Source organism: Eleutherodactylus coqui, chromosome 8, assembly GCF_035609145.1.
Source record: "Eleutherodactylus coqui strain aEleCoq1 chromosome 8, aEleCoq1.hap1, whole genome shotgun sequence".
NCBI lineage: Eukaryota > Metazoa > Chordata > Amphibia > Anura > Eleutherodactylidae > Eleutherodactylus > Eleutherodactylus coqui.
Window position 1 is genome coordinate 34,894,186 of NC_089844.1, and position 16,384 is coordinate 34,910,569.

The 16,384-nt window shown below is 45.6% G+C and overlaps 1 protein-coding gene across 1 annotated transcript in view; it reads right to left on the reverse strand.

Moving 5' to 3' along the window:
• Positions 1-2,896: 2,896 nt before the first annotated feature.
• The window catches only part of IHH (Indian hedgehog signaling molecule), a 72,003-nt gene continuing 58,515 nt past the window's right edge, over positions 2,897-16,384 (reverse strand). The window contains exon 3 of the mRNA XM_066575489.1: positions 2,897-4,686. Coding sequence (XP_066431586.1) covers positions 4,019-4,686 — 668 coding nt within the window. The 3' untranslated portion in view covers positions 2,897-4,018. The remainder of the gene's footprint in view (positions 4,687-16,384) is intronic.

The following is a 16,384-nucleotide window of genomic DNA, read 5'->3' on the forward strand; positions in this document are numbered from 1 at the left end:
TGTAGTTTTGCAGTAGCTGGAGGACATGAGGTTGCGGTGCGCGGCTATAGTAGCTCATATAGAGAACCTTTCCTTCTTCATGCTGAAGAAAACTCCCATTAAGGCCACATGCACACGGGCGGGTCGGATTCTACATGCGGGAGCTGCAGCAAAATCCAACCCTCTGCCTGCCTGGCTGGCGTCCACACCTACCTGTATTTTCTTTTCTCTGTTCTGCGGATGGTCCGCACAGCTCGCTGTTGGACATGCGCAGTACAGATTTTTTTTTACCCCTGCGTTTCCCGTAGCCTATCTGCTGACAGCTTCCATTGACTTCAATGGAAGCCACCCATGGGGGAACCACAGTAAAATGCAGCATGCTGCGATTTTTCATCCGCGACCGCAATTGAGTTCCGCTCATGTGCACAATGAATCATTTTTCAATTGCTTGCTATGGAGGGTTATTGCTGCGGAATCCGGAGGCGGACGCCCTCTCTGGATTCTGCAGCAAAGATCCGCCCATGTGTATGAGGCCTTAATCACCAGAGAACCCCTAATGATACAATCCCATAATCTATAATCTCAGATTCACTGTAAAGGGATTTTATGGAAATGCATATTAAGGCCCATTTAGACACCATGTTTATCGCTCAAAGCCATCTTTTGAGCAATGACCGTTGCATTTCAATGCATGGACATCGCGTAGTTTTCATGCATGAGTCGTTCATCGTTCAATTCTAGTTCTCTTGAATTGAGCGATAAACTCTTATCAACGGTGCAGGCTGTTATCACAGTCAGCAGCGCTGATAAGATTCTTTCAGCTCGTGTCCCGCTGGTAGTTCACAGCGGGACACGAGTTGTAAGCGTGGAGAACAATACAGCTGTTTGCTTATGCAGAACAGCTGTATTGTTTGCCGAGTAATAGCAGCGGAGTCCCGCTCTGCCTGGATAGCTCTTTAGTAGCTGCTTAGCTACTATAGACTATGCAAAGATGATCGCTCAAAACTGTCACTCAAACTGTTGTTTGAGCGACTTTTGAGTGATCATCTGTCAGTGTAAATGCGGTATAAGTTATTGTACTGCATAATGAACAGTCCTAAAAGTTCACCACTTCAAAGATCTCTGCTTGCTCTAAGTGAACGTAAAAGTCCTTCAGTTTCCAACGTAATCATGAAAACCTGGATTTCCATTTGCTCTACCAAAAAGAATAATACAGAGTGTCAAAAAGCAACACACAAGAGCTGACAGAATGGACGAGGCACAGGGGCCTATTCACATCTTTATCACAGGATCTGTGCGAGCCTCCGTCACAGTGGATCCCAGGTGGCATAGTGCCCTCTGCTGCTCTATTTGGTCCATTTAAATGCCAACTGGAATGCCAGCAGCTGGACGGACCCTATTATAGTTAATGGGGTCCATTCTACTCTGGCTGGTTTTGGTGATTCCGGTATTTTTGTTGTTTGGCCCAGAGGACAGAGCAGAACAATAAAAATGTCCTGAGGCCCCCAGGCAACATGATGGAAGTCCACTGGGGCCCATTATAGTCATTGTAGTCCACTGAGTGTCATTCATGCCAGTTAGCTGCCCGGTCTGGCATTTCCATTATTTGTGGGCTTTAACGTGTGAGCCAAACAATGGAAATAATCGCACAAATATGAACTTGGCCAAAAGATTGTCCAGACTGCATCCAGCTGTAATAAACCATCATATGTGAGAAGCAGTAGGCTCTGCTCACCTTGTTGACTCTTTTTGGCTTTCTGTGCTATTCTTTACAGTGGAGCAAATGGAAATCCAACTGGTATAAATCAGTGAGAGGAAAGAACAGATTTTTATGACATGCAAGCAATGACATCGGTGTGACTAGAGCCGTGGGGCTGTACGGGTTTCCACCTCTGAAAGTAAACAAGAATGTTCCCATTCACTGACAGAATGCAGAGGTCTTGAAAATTATGAAAACTTGAAACACAAAATCTATTAAAAAGTTACAAGACTTTACACAGCGATTAAAGGGGTTTCCTAGGACTTTAATATTAATTACCTATCCTCTGGATAGCTCAAAAATAACTGATCACTGGGGGGTCCACCGCTTGGTACTCCCAAGGATCAGCTGTTTCAAGAGGCCATGGTGTACTGATGAATGCCACAGCCCTTCCTCAGGCGTGTGACGTCACGTTCATTTGTCACATAGCCTAACCGCACGCAATCCTATTCAAGCGAATGGGAGTAAGCTGCTATACCGTGCTGAGCGGCTACTAAATGTGTTAGGTTGGCAGTAAAGAGGCTGTGGCCCTTGCCCGAGCACCATGCCATCTTCAAATACCTGATCATGGGGGTCCCTAGTGGCAGACTCCCACCGATCTGATAATGATGAGCTATATTTGAAGAGGTCATCTGTATCCAAGTCCCAGAAAACCCCTCGAAGAGTAGCTGTACTTTCAACTAACTTTTGACATGCCATAGAGACACGTCAAAAGTTTTGATCAGTGGGGGTCCCACGGCTGAGACCCCCACTGATCGTTAGAATGCGGGAGCTGCAGCACTCACCTGCGTGCTGTGTCCCTTTCGGCTATCTTCACTGCTTTTTGTCTCCTCACAGCAGCTGAAGACTGCCGCATACAGGTGCATGGGGCTTTCAATGGAGCTCTAAGCAGTGGTCTCCAGCTGTCGGGAGGAACCGAAAAGCAGCGCAGTCTGCTGAGAAGTAACAGAGCTCGAGTCAGCACTGCAGCCCCTCATTCTAACTAGCAGTGGGGGTCTCCGCAGCACAACCCCCACTGATCAAAACTTCTGACGTCTCTATGACATGTCCAAAGTTAGTTGCAAGTGCAGCTACTCGTTAAAACCCTTTAAATATCCATACCCCCATTTTCATCTTCCCAACATCGACATTTGCATAAAAAGACAACCAGCCCAGAAGTCAGAATGAACTTTTATTGGAAGACCTGAGCTGTAAATGTGCTTGAATCATTTTTCTGCCCGGGGTGCAGTGATGCTATTCCGAGCGTTCTCTCCTGACTTTTCCCAGACCCCCAGAACAATATTCTCTCCATCATGTGACCCTCAGACTAGTTCTTTTCCCTCCATAGAAGTCTGGCAGGAATATAATATTAATAACTTTGTCTTTATATATTTATATATATATAAACAGGAAACATTTATACACCTATAATACACAGATACATCATAATAAAATAAATATGGCGGTGGTAGGAACGTGGGGCGACGACATGAGTCAACTGAGGGGAGGGGGCATGCAATGCCTTAAGAATCTCTCCCTGGAAGACATTAATTACTGGTCCATTCACGTTAATTCATCCCGTGCAGGTGCAGACGTTCATGAGTTCATCGTTCCAGATCCTCGGCACCAGAAGAATTGATTTAACATAAAACATGCTGTCTGCCCAGACTGTACACTTCTAGTTTACAATCGACACGTAGAGGGTTAATGCCGTCTGTCTCATGGAATTCCATTGTTTGCCACCTCCGCTCTTTGGACTGTACCAATACATAAAGTCTGGTGTCTATACTGGGTCTGAAGGCAGAAAGTTCTATCTCAGTTCACTCTTTGGGTAAACAGTTTGGTTCCTGCTTTGGTTAGTACCTTGACGATGTCCCAGACCTCAGGGTTCTCCTAATGTTCTACATGAAGACCTTGAAGATACTCATGGATCCAGCAGATGGCTTGGGTTGGTAATGAAAATACTAAGTTGCCAGTTCTGGTATTGCCCCATTTTTGTAGAACCATCTAGATAAGTGCTACTGGAGGAACGTTCTTGACCTTGAGGACTTCATGGTACCTTAAGGCTCAAGAGATCTATGGGAGACAGTCTGTCTTCGTCATTGCTGATGACCAGTCATCATTTATCTCCTATGTGTGACCAGAACAGTAGGATATGACCTCATGGCGATGTAGACCTTTTATACCTCTCCTTGTAGGTCAGTAGACTACGCAAGTAGAACAAGATGGTCGGTCACCACTTGTAAGACACAGTTCAGGGTCATCTCACTGGTTAGTCCTCAACTCTCTCCTGGCTGAAGCTCAACGTTCCAGTTGGAGGAGCCCCTGAGGATGGAACTCATTCTTGTTGAAGATCATTCGGCCCAACCGGTACAGGAACTGACTATACCAATGAATGCCCACCTGCTGAGATGACTCATTCCCCATCATTGCACCTAGGCCATATAGTACCCGCAAAGGCCAATAAGCTAACTGTGCCAGCCTCTGTTTTTGTACCAGGGCAAAACAGGAAACAACAACATTGTCCACCAAAATTGTCCCATGTTGGGTGAGGGGAGCAAAAACTCCAGTGTCCATCTCTGAACTTACTGAGGTCACTTTGGCCGGCACAAGACCTGGAGCTCCAGTCACAAGGATGTACTGACCGGGCCTTACTTGACTGGCAAATATAGCTTTATATTCAGCAGCCAAGGTAGAAACATTGTCCGCTACAAAGATAAGATGGGTCGGGGTGAGGGAAAGTCTTCGAGGTGGGTCCTTAGTCTTGATCACCTGGAATAGATGCTCCGAAGTGGGATCTCTATCCAGGAAGGTTACAAAGTCACTGAAGGTGGTGCGGCCATCGCTGTCCATGGCCAGGACACTCATGCCAGGGAGGAGTTCTGAGATGGGAATCTTGTCACCGGAGGATAAGGTGGCCATTGCTGTCCCTGGGAAGCAGCCTCCGGTCTTTGCCGCAGCAGAATGCTCTACGTAAAAAGAAAAAACAAAAGTAGGTTAGAAAAACAGAGAGAGACAACGGACTGAAACACCAACGGACTCAAACACCAATGAACCTTTCTCATGCGTGGCATTACACAGGACAACTGTCGGGCACATAATTGTCTGATGGTCACCCGAGACTTATTGCTCATGTGCTTTCTATGACTGGAGGTGGAGCGCGCCAGAGATCTCTTCCGGCCGCTCACCTTCATGCACAGTGAGCAGGCAGATCTCCTCCGGTCGCTCGCCTCCGCGCACTGTGAACAGGGAGTCGTTCAAAGATGGTTACATGGAGAACTCGCTGACTAGTCTGAGCTAGAACGTGGTGACTATTGAGTGATGTCTCGTCACTACCCTACCAGGTCCTGTGTTTACACGGGGCAACTATCGCTTCGCCCAATAGTTGGCCCATGTAATGCCACCCGACATTGTGTTACAGACTGTCCTGATTCTTCAATATCTCTGCTTGCTCTTAATGAATGGAAACATTAGGACATATTTATTTAGATGAGTGTTTCACAGTAACGTGTGTGACAAATGTATTCTGGGGCACAAGACTCTTAATACGTTTGTTGCAGTTGGCTGCACCTCCATGCGCCAGACTGAAGTCTACGTCCGCTAGGAGATGGCATAGCTTTCTGCTATAGTTTATGCTAATTTCTGACCTAGTCATAGCTCTGGCAATTGTAGTAAATCTGATGCCCTGCTTGCAGGCATGCCTCTTAATACCAGGCCCCGCCCACTCTTTAACAAGTGGCAGAAAGTCACAATTTTGGCACTTGCAACAAAATTGCAACTTTTGATGAAACAATTCTGGCACAAGGCAGATGCCCCAATGTTAGAGAGAGTGAAAAACCACTGCAGAACTAATGCTGCTCAGTGCTGCAATTTGTTACAATGTGTCAGTGCAAATAATACACATAACCTCAGGGTGGGATCACATCTGTGTCAGGGGGTTCTGCTTTTCTGCTCCATTCGGAAAAGGAAACCGGACCACATTGTACGGGCTCCATTGACTATAATAGTCAGTTCGGTTTCCGCTCAGCTGGCCGGAAAGCAGGTTCCAATGCAGATGTGAAATCACCTTTACACGCGCCTCCGTTAATTAGGGCTTATTTACATCGGCACTTTTGGGTTTCATTTTCTTGCTGCATAGTGGGAGTATGGAAATGGCACGCAATACCCCAACAGAACCGCCGTATGATGGAACTGAACAGACCCTATTGAGTATAATGGGTCCATTCGGTTTCTGGCTCGGCTTTCGGCATTTTACAGGATAAAGTGGTGCCGCACGCTGTGATATTTCAACTTTTTTTTTTTTTTTTACGGAATTCAGTGACTGAAACTCCAACGCTGATGTGAATGAGCCCTTACAGTGATGCACCATGGCTTGTGACAGCAAGCAGAGATCTTGAACCTAGTGAGAAACTGAAACCCAAAAGTGAAAAACTTTTTGAAATACAATACTATTACAGGATAAGAAAACATGGTTGCTTTGTGTCTAAAACAGCGCCCCACCTGTCCATAGGTTGTGTGGGGTATTGCAGCTCAGTTCCATTGTAGCGAACGAGGTTCAACTGCAATATTGCATAGAACACGTGCAATAATCAGATTAGTATTAGAGGCGTTAATATTGGGTGTTTTTGTTTTCTCGCTTCTGTTGGTGGCTTCCATTTATATCACTGTTTTGTTATGTGTCTTATTAGTCGTTGTTACTTTTTCTTATGCCATGAAGAGGGAGGATGGCCGAAATAGTCACATATTTACCCTTTACCTAAAATTAAGCGAAGCCCCGGAGAGAGACAGGACAGAATAAATAGCGCTGGCCACGGGCGCTTACAAATAGATCCATCCCAAGAATGGCCGCTGCCCGCATCCCACAAGCCACAAATAAAAATCAGTAACGTAAACAAGACGCGATCACAAATATTGAGTTGGGCACAGAGCTGCCTGCGGCAGGGGGCCCGGTGCCAGGCGCGGCGTGCTGCCTGCTGCTCTCATTTCACCAAGGTCTTCATCAATGAGATTTCTCAGAACACACAGGTCAGCGGATCCGCAGGGTTCACCTCTTCCCTGCTGGATGGGGCTCCAGGAATATCACCCGCTGCTCACAAGGGGGGCAAGATGGCAATATTGGCTAAATTATTAAATTAATTACGTTTTTTCTTTTCTTTTTTTCATTTATAAGCATGATATTCTTGATATGGGGTTCATATTCACGCAAGTTTTATGCCTCTCGCAATGCACCAACCTCGCGCAAGATTCTTGGCTGTGTGAAAGCAGCCTTGGGGCTCATTCCCATGGGCGTATTTACGTTCCATATTACACACATAAGAAGGAGAGCTAAAACCCCATTGATTGGTATCGGGGCATTCAGACATGAGTTTTTCACACACGTGAAAATAACCGCAACATGCCCTATTTAGTTCCACATAACTGCCTAAAATAGGCCATTATAGTCAATGGGAGCCCATAAATATACAGTGAATATGTATGATACATGAGTAGTTACTGCATATTCACATGTAAAGTCAATGGGACCTTCTTGAAGTTTTTTTGCACACGTGAAAAACACAATGAACATGCGCACAAAAAGGACACCGTTTGGGCCTGAAACTGAATGCGTCCATGTGAACGGGCCCTTAATGCGATGTAATATCATGGTGTGCCGTGCAATCAGAGTGGTTTATTTATACTTTGTACCTCACATTGTAATTGGTGTATTGTTTGCACTTATCCCATGCCTCAAAGCGCTGCGGAATAAGTTAACAGATTATATCTATCTATCTCCTATCTATCTATCTCCTATCTATTAGAGATGAGCGAGCGTACTCGGATAAGCACTACTCGCTCGAGTAATTTGCTTTATCCGAGTATCGCTGTGCTCGTCCCTGAAAATTCGGGTGCTGCTGCGGCTGACAGGTGAGTCGCAGCGGGGAGCAGGGGAGAGCGGGCGGGAGAGAGGGAGAGAAAGATCTTACCTCCGTTCCTCCCCGCTCTCCCCTGCAGCTCCCCGCTCCGTGCCAGCACCCGAATCTTCAGACCCGAGCACAGCGATACTCGGATAAAGCAAATTACTCGAGCGAGTACGCTCCCTCATCCGAGTACACTCGCTCATCTATCTATCGATCTATCTCCTATCTATCTATCTATCTATCTATCTATCTATCTATCTATCTCCTATCTATCTATCTATCTATCTATCTCCTATCTATCTCCTATCTATCTATCTATCTATCTCCTATCTATCTCCTATCTATCTATCTCCTAACTATCTATCTATCTCCTATCTATCTATCTCCTATCTGTCTATCTCCTATCTGTCTCCTATCTATCCATCTCCTATCTATCCATCTCCTATCTATCTATCTCATATCTATCTATCTATCTCATATCTATCTATCTCATATCTATCTATCTATCTATCTATCTCATATCTATCTATATCATATCTATCTCATATCTATCTATCTCTTGCTCATATCAGTATCTATCTATCTCATATCTCTCTCTCATATCTCTATCTATCCATCTCATATCTCTCTCTCATATCTCTATCTATCTATCATCTATCTCTCTCATATCTCTCTATCTATCTATCATCTATCTCTCTCATATCTCTCTATCTATCTATCTATCATCTATCTCTCTCATATCTCTCTATCTATCTATCTATCATCTATCTCTCTCATATCTCTCTATCTATCTATCATCTATCTCTCATATCTCTCTATCTATCTATCTCATATCTATCTCATATCTCTCTCATATCCATGTATTTGCTGCCCTGGTACCACTTATATAGACTAGCTCTACACTCATATAATGAGTTGTCATCTCTGTCTCTATAGCCCTCTGGCAAGTAAAAGGTCTTCTTTGAGCGGACCCTCCCCGGCACCCCCTGGACACACCCGCCTCCCGGCCTCAAACCCCTGTTTGCTTTTGGTTTAAATATAGGTGATCAGGTCGTTTTGAACTTTTCCGAGGACCTAACTGTGATTATTTTTAATATCCGTCTTGTTTTGCTGGGCGGCTCTGTGTGTTCTCTGTGGTCTGGGGATGTGGGTTTAAGATGCTGCTGGTAACCACGAAGGGGAGCAGCCTGGCAGTCGTCTGCTTTTCGGGGGCCAGCGTTCTCCTCCGCTCTTCTCTCACCTCTGTCTTATGCTACCTTGTCCTCCTGTTCACTCTTTCCTTCCCCGGACCTTCTGTCCCTGTGTAACCTCCTCATTCTGCTCCCCCCGCCTTCTTGGGATTTGGTCAATAATGGCCATGATTTCCTGCTCGCCACCTTGATACTGATAACAGCCTTTTATCTGGACTTACATCATCGCTGCCTCTTATCCTTCCTTCTACTATAAAAAGGGTCAAACCTACTGCAGCGTCCTTTATTCAATTCCCCGAAATCCATAGTAATGATGTGTCTGATACAGAGCTCCAATCCCCTGCACACAGTGCTAGAGATAGATATTATTCTAGCTGTAGTGCCTGCCAGGGGGCGCTCACTGGTTAACCCCTTGAGTGGCAGGTTTCCTACCACCCTGTCGTGCCCACCAGGGCAGGTTTTTTTAAAATGGTCTAATCATTGAATTTCAACTAGTTTTGCAGTTGCGTCTCAAGAGCCATAACTTTTTCATTTTTCCATTGACATGGCCATATGTCTTGTTTTTTGCGGGACAAGTTGTGATTTTTTAAACAGGGGGGAGGAAAAAAAGAAATGGGGAAAAAAGAAAAAAGGGGCCATGTCATTAAGGGGTTAAATAATGTATTAACTTCCTTCTCTGGGTCATTACGACGCACACGGATACCACATGTGTGATTGTATTTTTGATTTTTTACAAAGTAAAGGGAGACAAGTGTTTTTTTTATTTTTTTTTTAATTTTTTTCCTTTTTTTTTTTTTTTATTTTTTTTAAAATTTTTCTTTTTTTTTGTCCCTTTAGGGGACTTCCACAGGGACCCATCAGGACCCCTGATCACATTCCAGGGGTCCGATGGTGACAGCCCTTTACATGCTGCAGTGACAGCCCTTTACATGCTGCAGTCACATAGACTACAGCATGTAAAGGGTTAACACAGCAGAGATCGGAGGTTTTCTCTGATCTCTGCTGTAAGAGCTGGTACCTAGCTGTCCTCTGACAGCTAACAACCAGCTCTCACTGCCACAGAGACCATCGGCTTGCTTCTGACAAGCCGATGGTCTCTATGGCAACCTGTAAACAAAGCAGGACATTGCCGACATGTCGGCAATATCTTCTGCTGGTTTTTCAAAGCCCTTGCTTTGTTCTCTGTGGGACTGTGCAGGCAGAGCACACTGTCACAGCTTGTGGCATTGTGCTCTGCAGCTCCCATAGTGATACATAGCCCGGAAATCTTCCGGGCTATGTTGCTATGAGCAGTGGAGCTCGTCACGGAACTTTTCCGGGCGTGCCACTCAAGGGGTTAATGTAGTGATCTCCACAGCTCCCCCCTAGTGGTGACTGCAGGCAGACATAATTCCAGCATGTATCTCTGTCTATGCAGGAAATTTGGAGCTCTGTAAGAGAGAAGATATTTATTCTGAAATTAGGCTACATACACACGAGTGTGAATATGGCGCTTGGTCCTGGGCTTTAATCCCAGCCGATTGTAAAAACAAAGCGGGGAATTAAAGCAATCAAGCAGAAGCAGGACGAGTTGTCAGCTGTGAATCATAATTGAAAACCCGAAGGAGAAGGCAGAAGGGGTTTTTGCCTTCTCCTTTCCCTTAGTACACAGCGCTCAATGAGCACGATGTACTAAAAAGTGAAAGTATTTCTTCTACCACGCTAGACGGCAGTCATGTGACCGCGGGGTTTTGCCTGGCACAGCAGAGCTACAGGGTCCTATAAGGCCCTGATCAGCTCTATTCACGACTATTGTCACTACAGGGGATGTTTTTTTCCTGTAACAGGAGCTCCTATGGATGCTACAGTGTGAAAGTGTCAAATAAAAAAAACAAAAAATATGTGAATGTCCTCCAGAGGTCTTATATGACGTCATGGTGGACATAGATAGTAAAACAATAATAATTACATAAATAAGTAAAACAAAATTACAGAATAAAATAAAAATATATACATAAGAAAGAAAATAAGCCAAAGCTGACGCCAACCAAAACCGTCGCCGTATATACCCTGTAATCCAAAACTATACATACTATATATCAAAGCGTCCGAAACAAAATGAGGAACCCGTTCCCATACTTTATTTAAGCATAGATATACAATTTTTTTTTTTTTTTTTTAAACTATAAATGATAAGAAAATCATTTTTTTAACTATTTACCCCCAATAAAACTGAAAAACTGAAAAAAAAAGTCAGTGAAAAAAATAGCCTTATATGTCATGGGGAAAAAATGCAGCAAAAATAATTTTGGTAGCTTAAGGAAAAAAATAGGACAGCTAAACCACCACATGGGTTAAATCCCTAAAAAGTATCTGGTCCTTAAGGTACAAAACAGCCTGGTCCTTAAGGGGTTAAAGACATCACATGGCACTCACAACCAATTAAATCAATGGAAATACTTGCGGTCCTCTATTGCGTGTGAGGATCAGAATTTCACTGAAGCGATGCGAGGCGGTTTTGCATGAAAAAAAACTTGCATCCGTGGATAAAACACGCATTGACAAGCGTTATATCGCGCTCGCTGGTGTAATTGTAGCATAAGGCCGGCTGCACATGACCAGGTCCAATTACGGTTGCACGATTCCACACCAGAATCTGGCCCTGTGCCTAGCCAGCGACCCCGCGTACCTGTTATTTCTTTTCTTTTTCTGCGCTGCATATGGTCCAGACGGCTCGCCATCTGACATGCGCACTACAAATGTTTTTTTTTTCCTAAACCCCGCTTTTCCCGTGTCATCGCCTAGCGATAACGCAGAATCCGCAACCTATCTGTAATTTCAATTCAATGGAAGCCGTCCACTGTGTGGAAATAATGGCTAGCACATATGGGGACAGTGGATAAAAATTATGGAGACAGGCTGGCATGAAGGGGAACACTGGTGCTTATAAGGAACTGTGGTTGGCACAGGGGGCATTAGCTATCAGTCATGCTGGCACAGTGGCTGCTTTTATTCCTTAGAACCTGTAGCTGACACTTCTAAGGGAACTATCGCTGCCTCTGCTATGGAAGAACTATCACTAAGACTATAATGGAAGGACTATGTCACCATTGGGCGGGACAGTGGCTGCCCCTTTTGGAGGAAGAGGGGAGAAACAGTGGTCGTCGCCATTGAGGAAGGGGGCAGAGAACGGTGGCTGCTGCTGTTGGGAAAAGAGAGATGAACAGTGGCGGCCAATGTTTGGAGAAGGTGAAGAAATGGCGGCTGTCGCTGTTGGGAAGGGGTCATTGGGGAAGTAAAGGGAATGGTGGCTGCTGCTGTTGGGAAAGTGGGGGTAATGATTGCTGCTAGCTTTGGGAAAGGGGGAGAAGAGTGGTTTCCGCTGTTGACAAAGGAAAGGAGTGAGAGGTGGCCACTACTGTTGGAAAAGGGGAGAAAAGTGGTGGCCTCCGATGTTGGGAAAATAAGGGGGAACACTAAATGCTGCTGTTGGGTAAGGCAGATGAGTGTGGCTGCCACCATTGGGGAGCAGTGGGGATGGTAGTTGTTGCCATTGGTGAGTGGTGGGGATGGTGGCTGGTGCCATTAGTAAAGAAAGGGGAAACAGTGGATGCTGCCATTGGAAAAGGGTGAGGATAGCCATTACCATTGGGAAAGTAGAGAATAGTGCTATCGTTTGGAAAGGAAGGGGGGACGGTAGCTCGGCTCGCTCTTGTGGTGGTACACAAGAATGTGAAAAATCTGCATACGTGTGGATGGCCTATTTTGTGTTATTGGGCCGTTGGAGGGGATGCTGATCTTGAGGAAGTTGAGCTGTTACTAAGACAAGGTGCACACTTGGAGTATTATGGTGCCATGTGCTAACAATGTAATTCCATGCATGGCATAGAACCTCATTATAGCCTATGAGGCCATAGACATGGACGTTTTGTCATCTGGACTAGTGGACCACGTGAAAACTCATGCCATGTCCTATTCCCATCCATTCTTGCCAATGCATGTGAATGTGGTGTCCCTGTATACCGGATATCCAATGGACTGCTGTCCAATGCTAGTTGTGCCAGAATGACTTGGGTGCAACTCGCAATTACCGCCAGTGTGCCGCTAGCCTAAAGGAAATGTTTTCAACCTTTAAGAAGCCACTAAATATGTTGAGGCCAGGTTATGGTTCCGGCAGTTTCTGCAGTGTTTCCTGCTCTGTCATTGACAATACGAAGCACAGCGAGGGGTGTGGACAGGACGAGACCTGCCGGGACCAGCTCGCTCCTGCACCGTGTCAGGAGAGCCGTGTTTAATCATTAACCACTAATTGCTAAAAAAAAATCCAGATATGCAAAAATCGTACATTTAGAAGTCCATTGTCTCAAGTATACCGGATATGTTACAACGTGATGGCGCTCACCTCCGTCCCACTGCGCTATGCTCTACTTAACCCTCGCCCGGTCACAGACCCATTGTTTACTGTATGAATTACCAAGACAGTCTTATTGATGTTAATAGGGCTGAGCTGCAATACCAAATACAACCTATCAACGTGGGGGCACTATTTCCATTTTTTCTCATATCTCATACGTTTTGCGGGATTCTTGCAAGAGGTTACTTTCTCCCAGAAGCAGCGCCACATCTGTCCACGAGTCATGGTAGGAATTTCAGCTCTGAGGAGTTGTGCTGGCGGTATGGCAATATAGTTTGAACTTTTTGCCAATATCCGGTAAATGTTGCTGCCGTGCGACAGATGGCAGCAGGAAGGCAGTCTGACAAAATGGCGTGTGACCTGAAAGTGCGCAGAAAGCAAAGGTGTGTCATTCAATTCCTCAAGGTGGAAAAAATTGCCCCCGTTGACATTTGTTGGCGCTTGCTGAGAGCAAACAGTGGATGTCGGCACGGTGAGGCGGTAGGTGACGCGTTTTAACAGCAATGTCAAAGATGGGCGATGTTCCGGACAGCCATGCACAGCTGTCACACCATGAGATGAAGAGTTGTGATCGGCTCATCTACGCGAATTGTCATCTCATTGATTCCAACGTATTGAGGTCCCTGGTCGTTATCTGCCAATTCACGCTGATTGGGTCGCTCTTCATTCATGGTGTGTCGGCTGTGCATGGCTGGTCTCCCACGTCAACCTCCTATTGCCGTACCGCCAACATCCGCTTCTGATGTCGTGTACCAACATAATAAGATGGGGGGGGCAATAGTTTGAGAGCTACCCTCGTGTATTAAAGTGAATGGGATTTGGCAGCAATAACACATACAACCTGTGGACAGGTTTGGCGCTATTTCTGGAAAAAAAGTAGTTGTGGCCTTCAGCTGCGGTAAGGCAGTCTAATTCTCTCTAGATTTACCTGCATCTTAGACCTGTAGAAGGAATTTATTACTTAAGGGCAAAGGGTGCTGACTACTCATGTGAGGACAGCGCTGCATGTGACAGGGGAGGTGACGACATGAGGAGGGTATTGGAATTAGTGGGAGGCTGCAGCCTGACGTGCGAGGGGGTACCCAAAAGAAACAGGAGTCGTCTTCTGGTGGGTGGGACGTTACTAGTAGAGGCTTCTCTTGCTAGCTGAATGTCCGTGGATCGCTTCTGAGACGGTACGCCAGCCTACAGTTGCGTTCGGCTCCGGTGATTTGTTTTATTTTTATTTTTCAACGAGTTCAGTTTTTCGCCTATTTTGTGATGGCGGATTCATACGAACAGCGTGCGGCTCTGAAATTTAGTTTCCTTTTTTACTTTCAAAGCACTAGTGAAATAAAAAGCTGCACAGAGCGAGATCAGTTCAATACGGAGGGTGAGGCGAAGGGGTCATGTCATCTATTGCCAAAAATGGCGTAACACTCATCGCTGTGTGGGCAAACAGATAACTGGTTCCTCCATCGTGACAACGCACTGCCACACAGCGCTGACTATTTCACCCAATCTCGCTCTGTGCAACTTTTTCCACAAGTGCTTTGAGGGTAAAAACGGAAACCCAATTTCCCAGCTGCACTGTGTTCGTATTAATAAGCCATCACAAAATAGGTGAAAAACTAAACAATTTGGTGGGAAAAAAAAAAATCACTGGAGCCGACCGCAACCTTCCCCAAAAACGACAGCTGGCATCCCGCCTCAGAAGGATTCTGCGGACACTTGCCTACCAACAGAAGCCTCTACTAGTAATGCCCTGCCCACCAGTAGACAACTCCTATTTCTCTTGGGTGCCCGCTCATATACTAGCGGAGTATCAGCAGTGCAGAGGATTTCAGGAGATGAGGTCACGGATCCACTCCGGGTGGGACTACACGTCAGAGAGGTGATATCATGATGTGAGGGGGAGAGTGGAGAGGCAAGAAGAAGATCAGACTGGGTGACATGGTGAAGTGGGCAAGGATGCCAGCAGCACTGAGTATTTCAGGACGGGGTTAATCTGATCTAGTGGGAGCAGATCCATTGGATCGATTTGATAGATAGAGCTACATTTTATCCCTATCGGGTAGTTGGGTGGTTCCTGATCTGACCCCGTCTCTACACCTCTGGCTCATGCGCCCCTCTGCTTGTAACTGAGAGATCCGGATTGTATTGTATAACCTGATGGAATGGAACATGAAAATAATGACTGATAGGGAAAAAATGTTATTTTACACTTGGAGGTTTTTAGCCATTTTATATTCTCAGCCGCAAATACTTTTAACTCATTGTATGCCAGAGAATGCTAACACAGAATGCCATCCTAATAATGTCATAAACACAGGTGCCCGCAAAACTGGGGTACCCTCGCTTCACACATCTGCACAGGTCATGTGACTGCGGTGTGCCCAAATCCATTTTATACTAGTCAGAGATTTGTATGACCCACAGTCTCTTGCTCAGCTCTTTGCCGAAGGAGGGGGGGGCGCGTTCTTTTGACTACCATTAGTTACCTCCAGTATCCGACTGCCCTCCCGCTCACACGGGGATCACAGAAGCTGAGATATAGGGAGCCATGAGGCGATGTGAAAAAGAGGAATGTGTCCAACGTGCCTAGGGCGCTGCACCAGATGTATGATGCCAAGTGCACTGTGTTGGTAAACTTGGTTTGATTTGCGCCATTTTTCATTGACCAAAAATGCATTTTATGACACCATAGACAACCCAGTAGAAAGCCCATCCCAGTATCCATCTACCTATCCATGCATCTATCCATCCATTCTGAACACAGCCTCATCCCCAATCACAATTCTACTCTTGATAGACAGTAGTCAGCACGGCAGCGATTATTTACAGGGATTCCGATATCCCCCATATATAAAGTTAGTTGGTCCATAATGATCTTACAGAACATCAAAGGGACCTGATTGTTGGAAGTTGTCTGTCAGGACAAGAGACCAAAGCATCTCCAAGGCATTACATGTACCATGGGCACAGTGGAGACCGTCAGCAAGAAGGGGATTAAATCTGGCACAACAGTGACCTCACCAAGAACTGGACGGCCCTCAAAAAGTGATTTTGTGAGTGTGAGGGTGCAACTAACAGCTCCTCATATCCGAGCTCCCTCGATTTAAGATGCACTGTAGTTGCACATACAGTCTTCTTGTTTCTTGATCAATTAGGAATACATTTGAACATAATCTCATTATCCCAGCTCCAA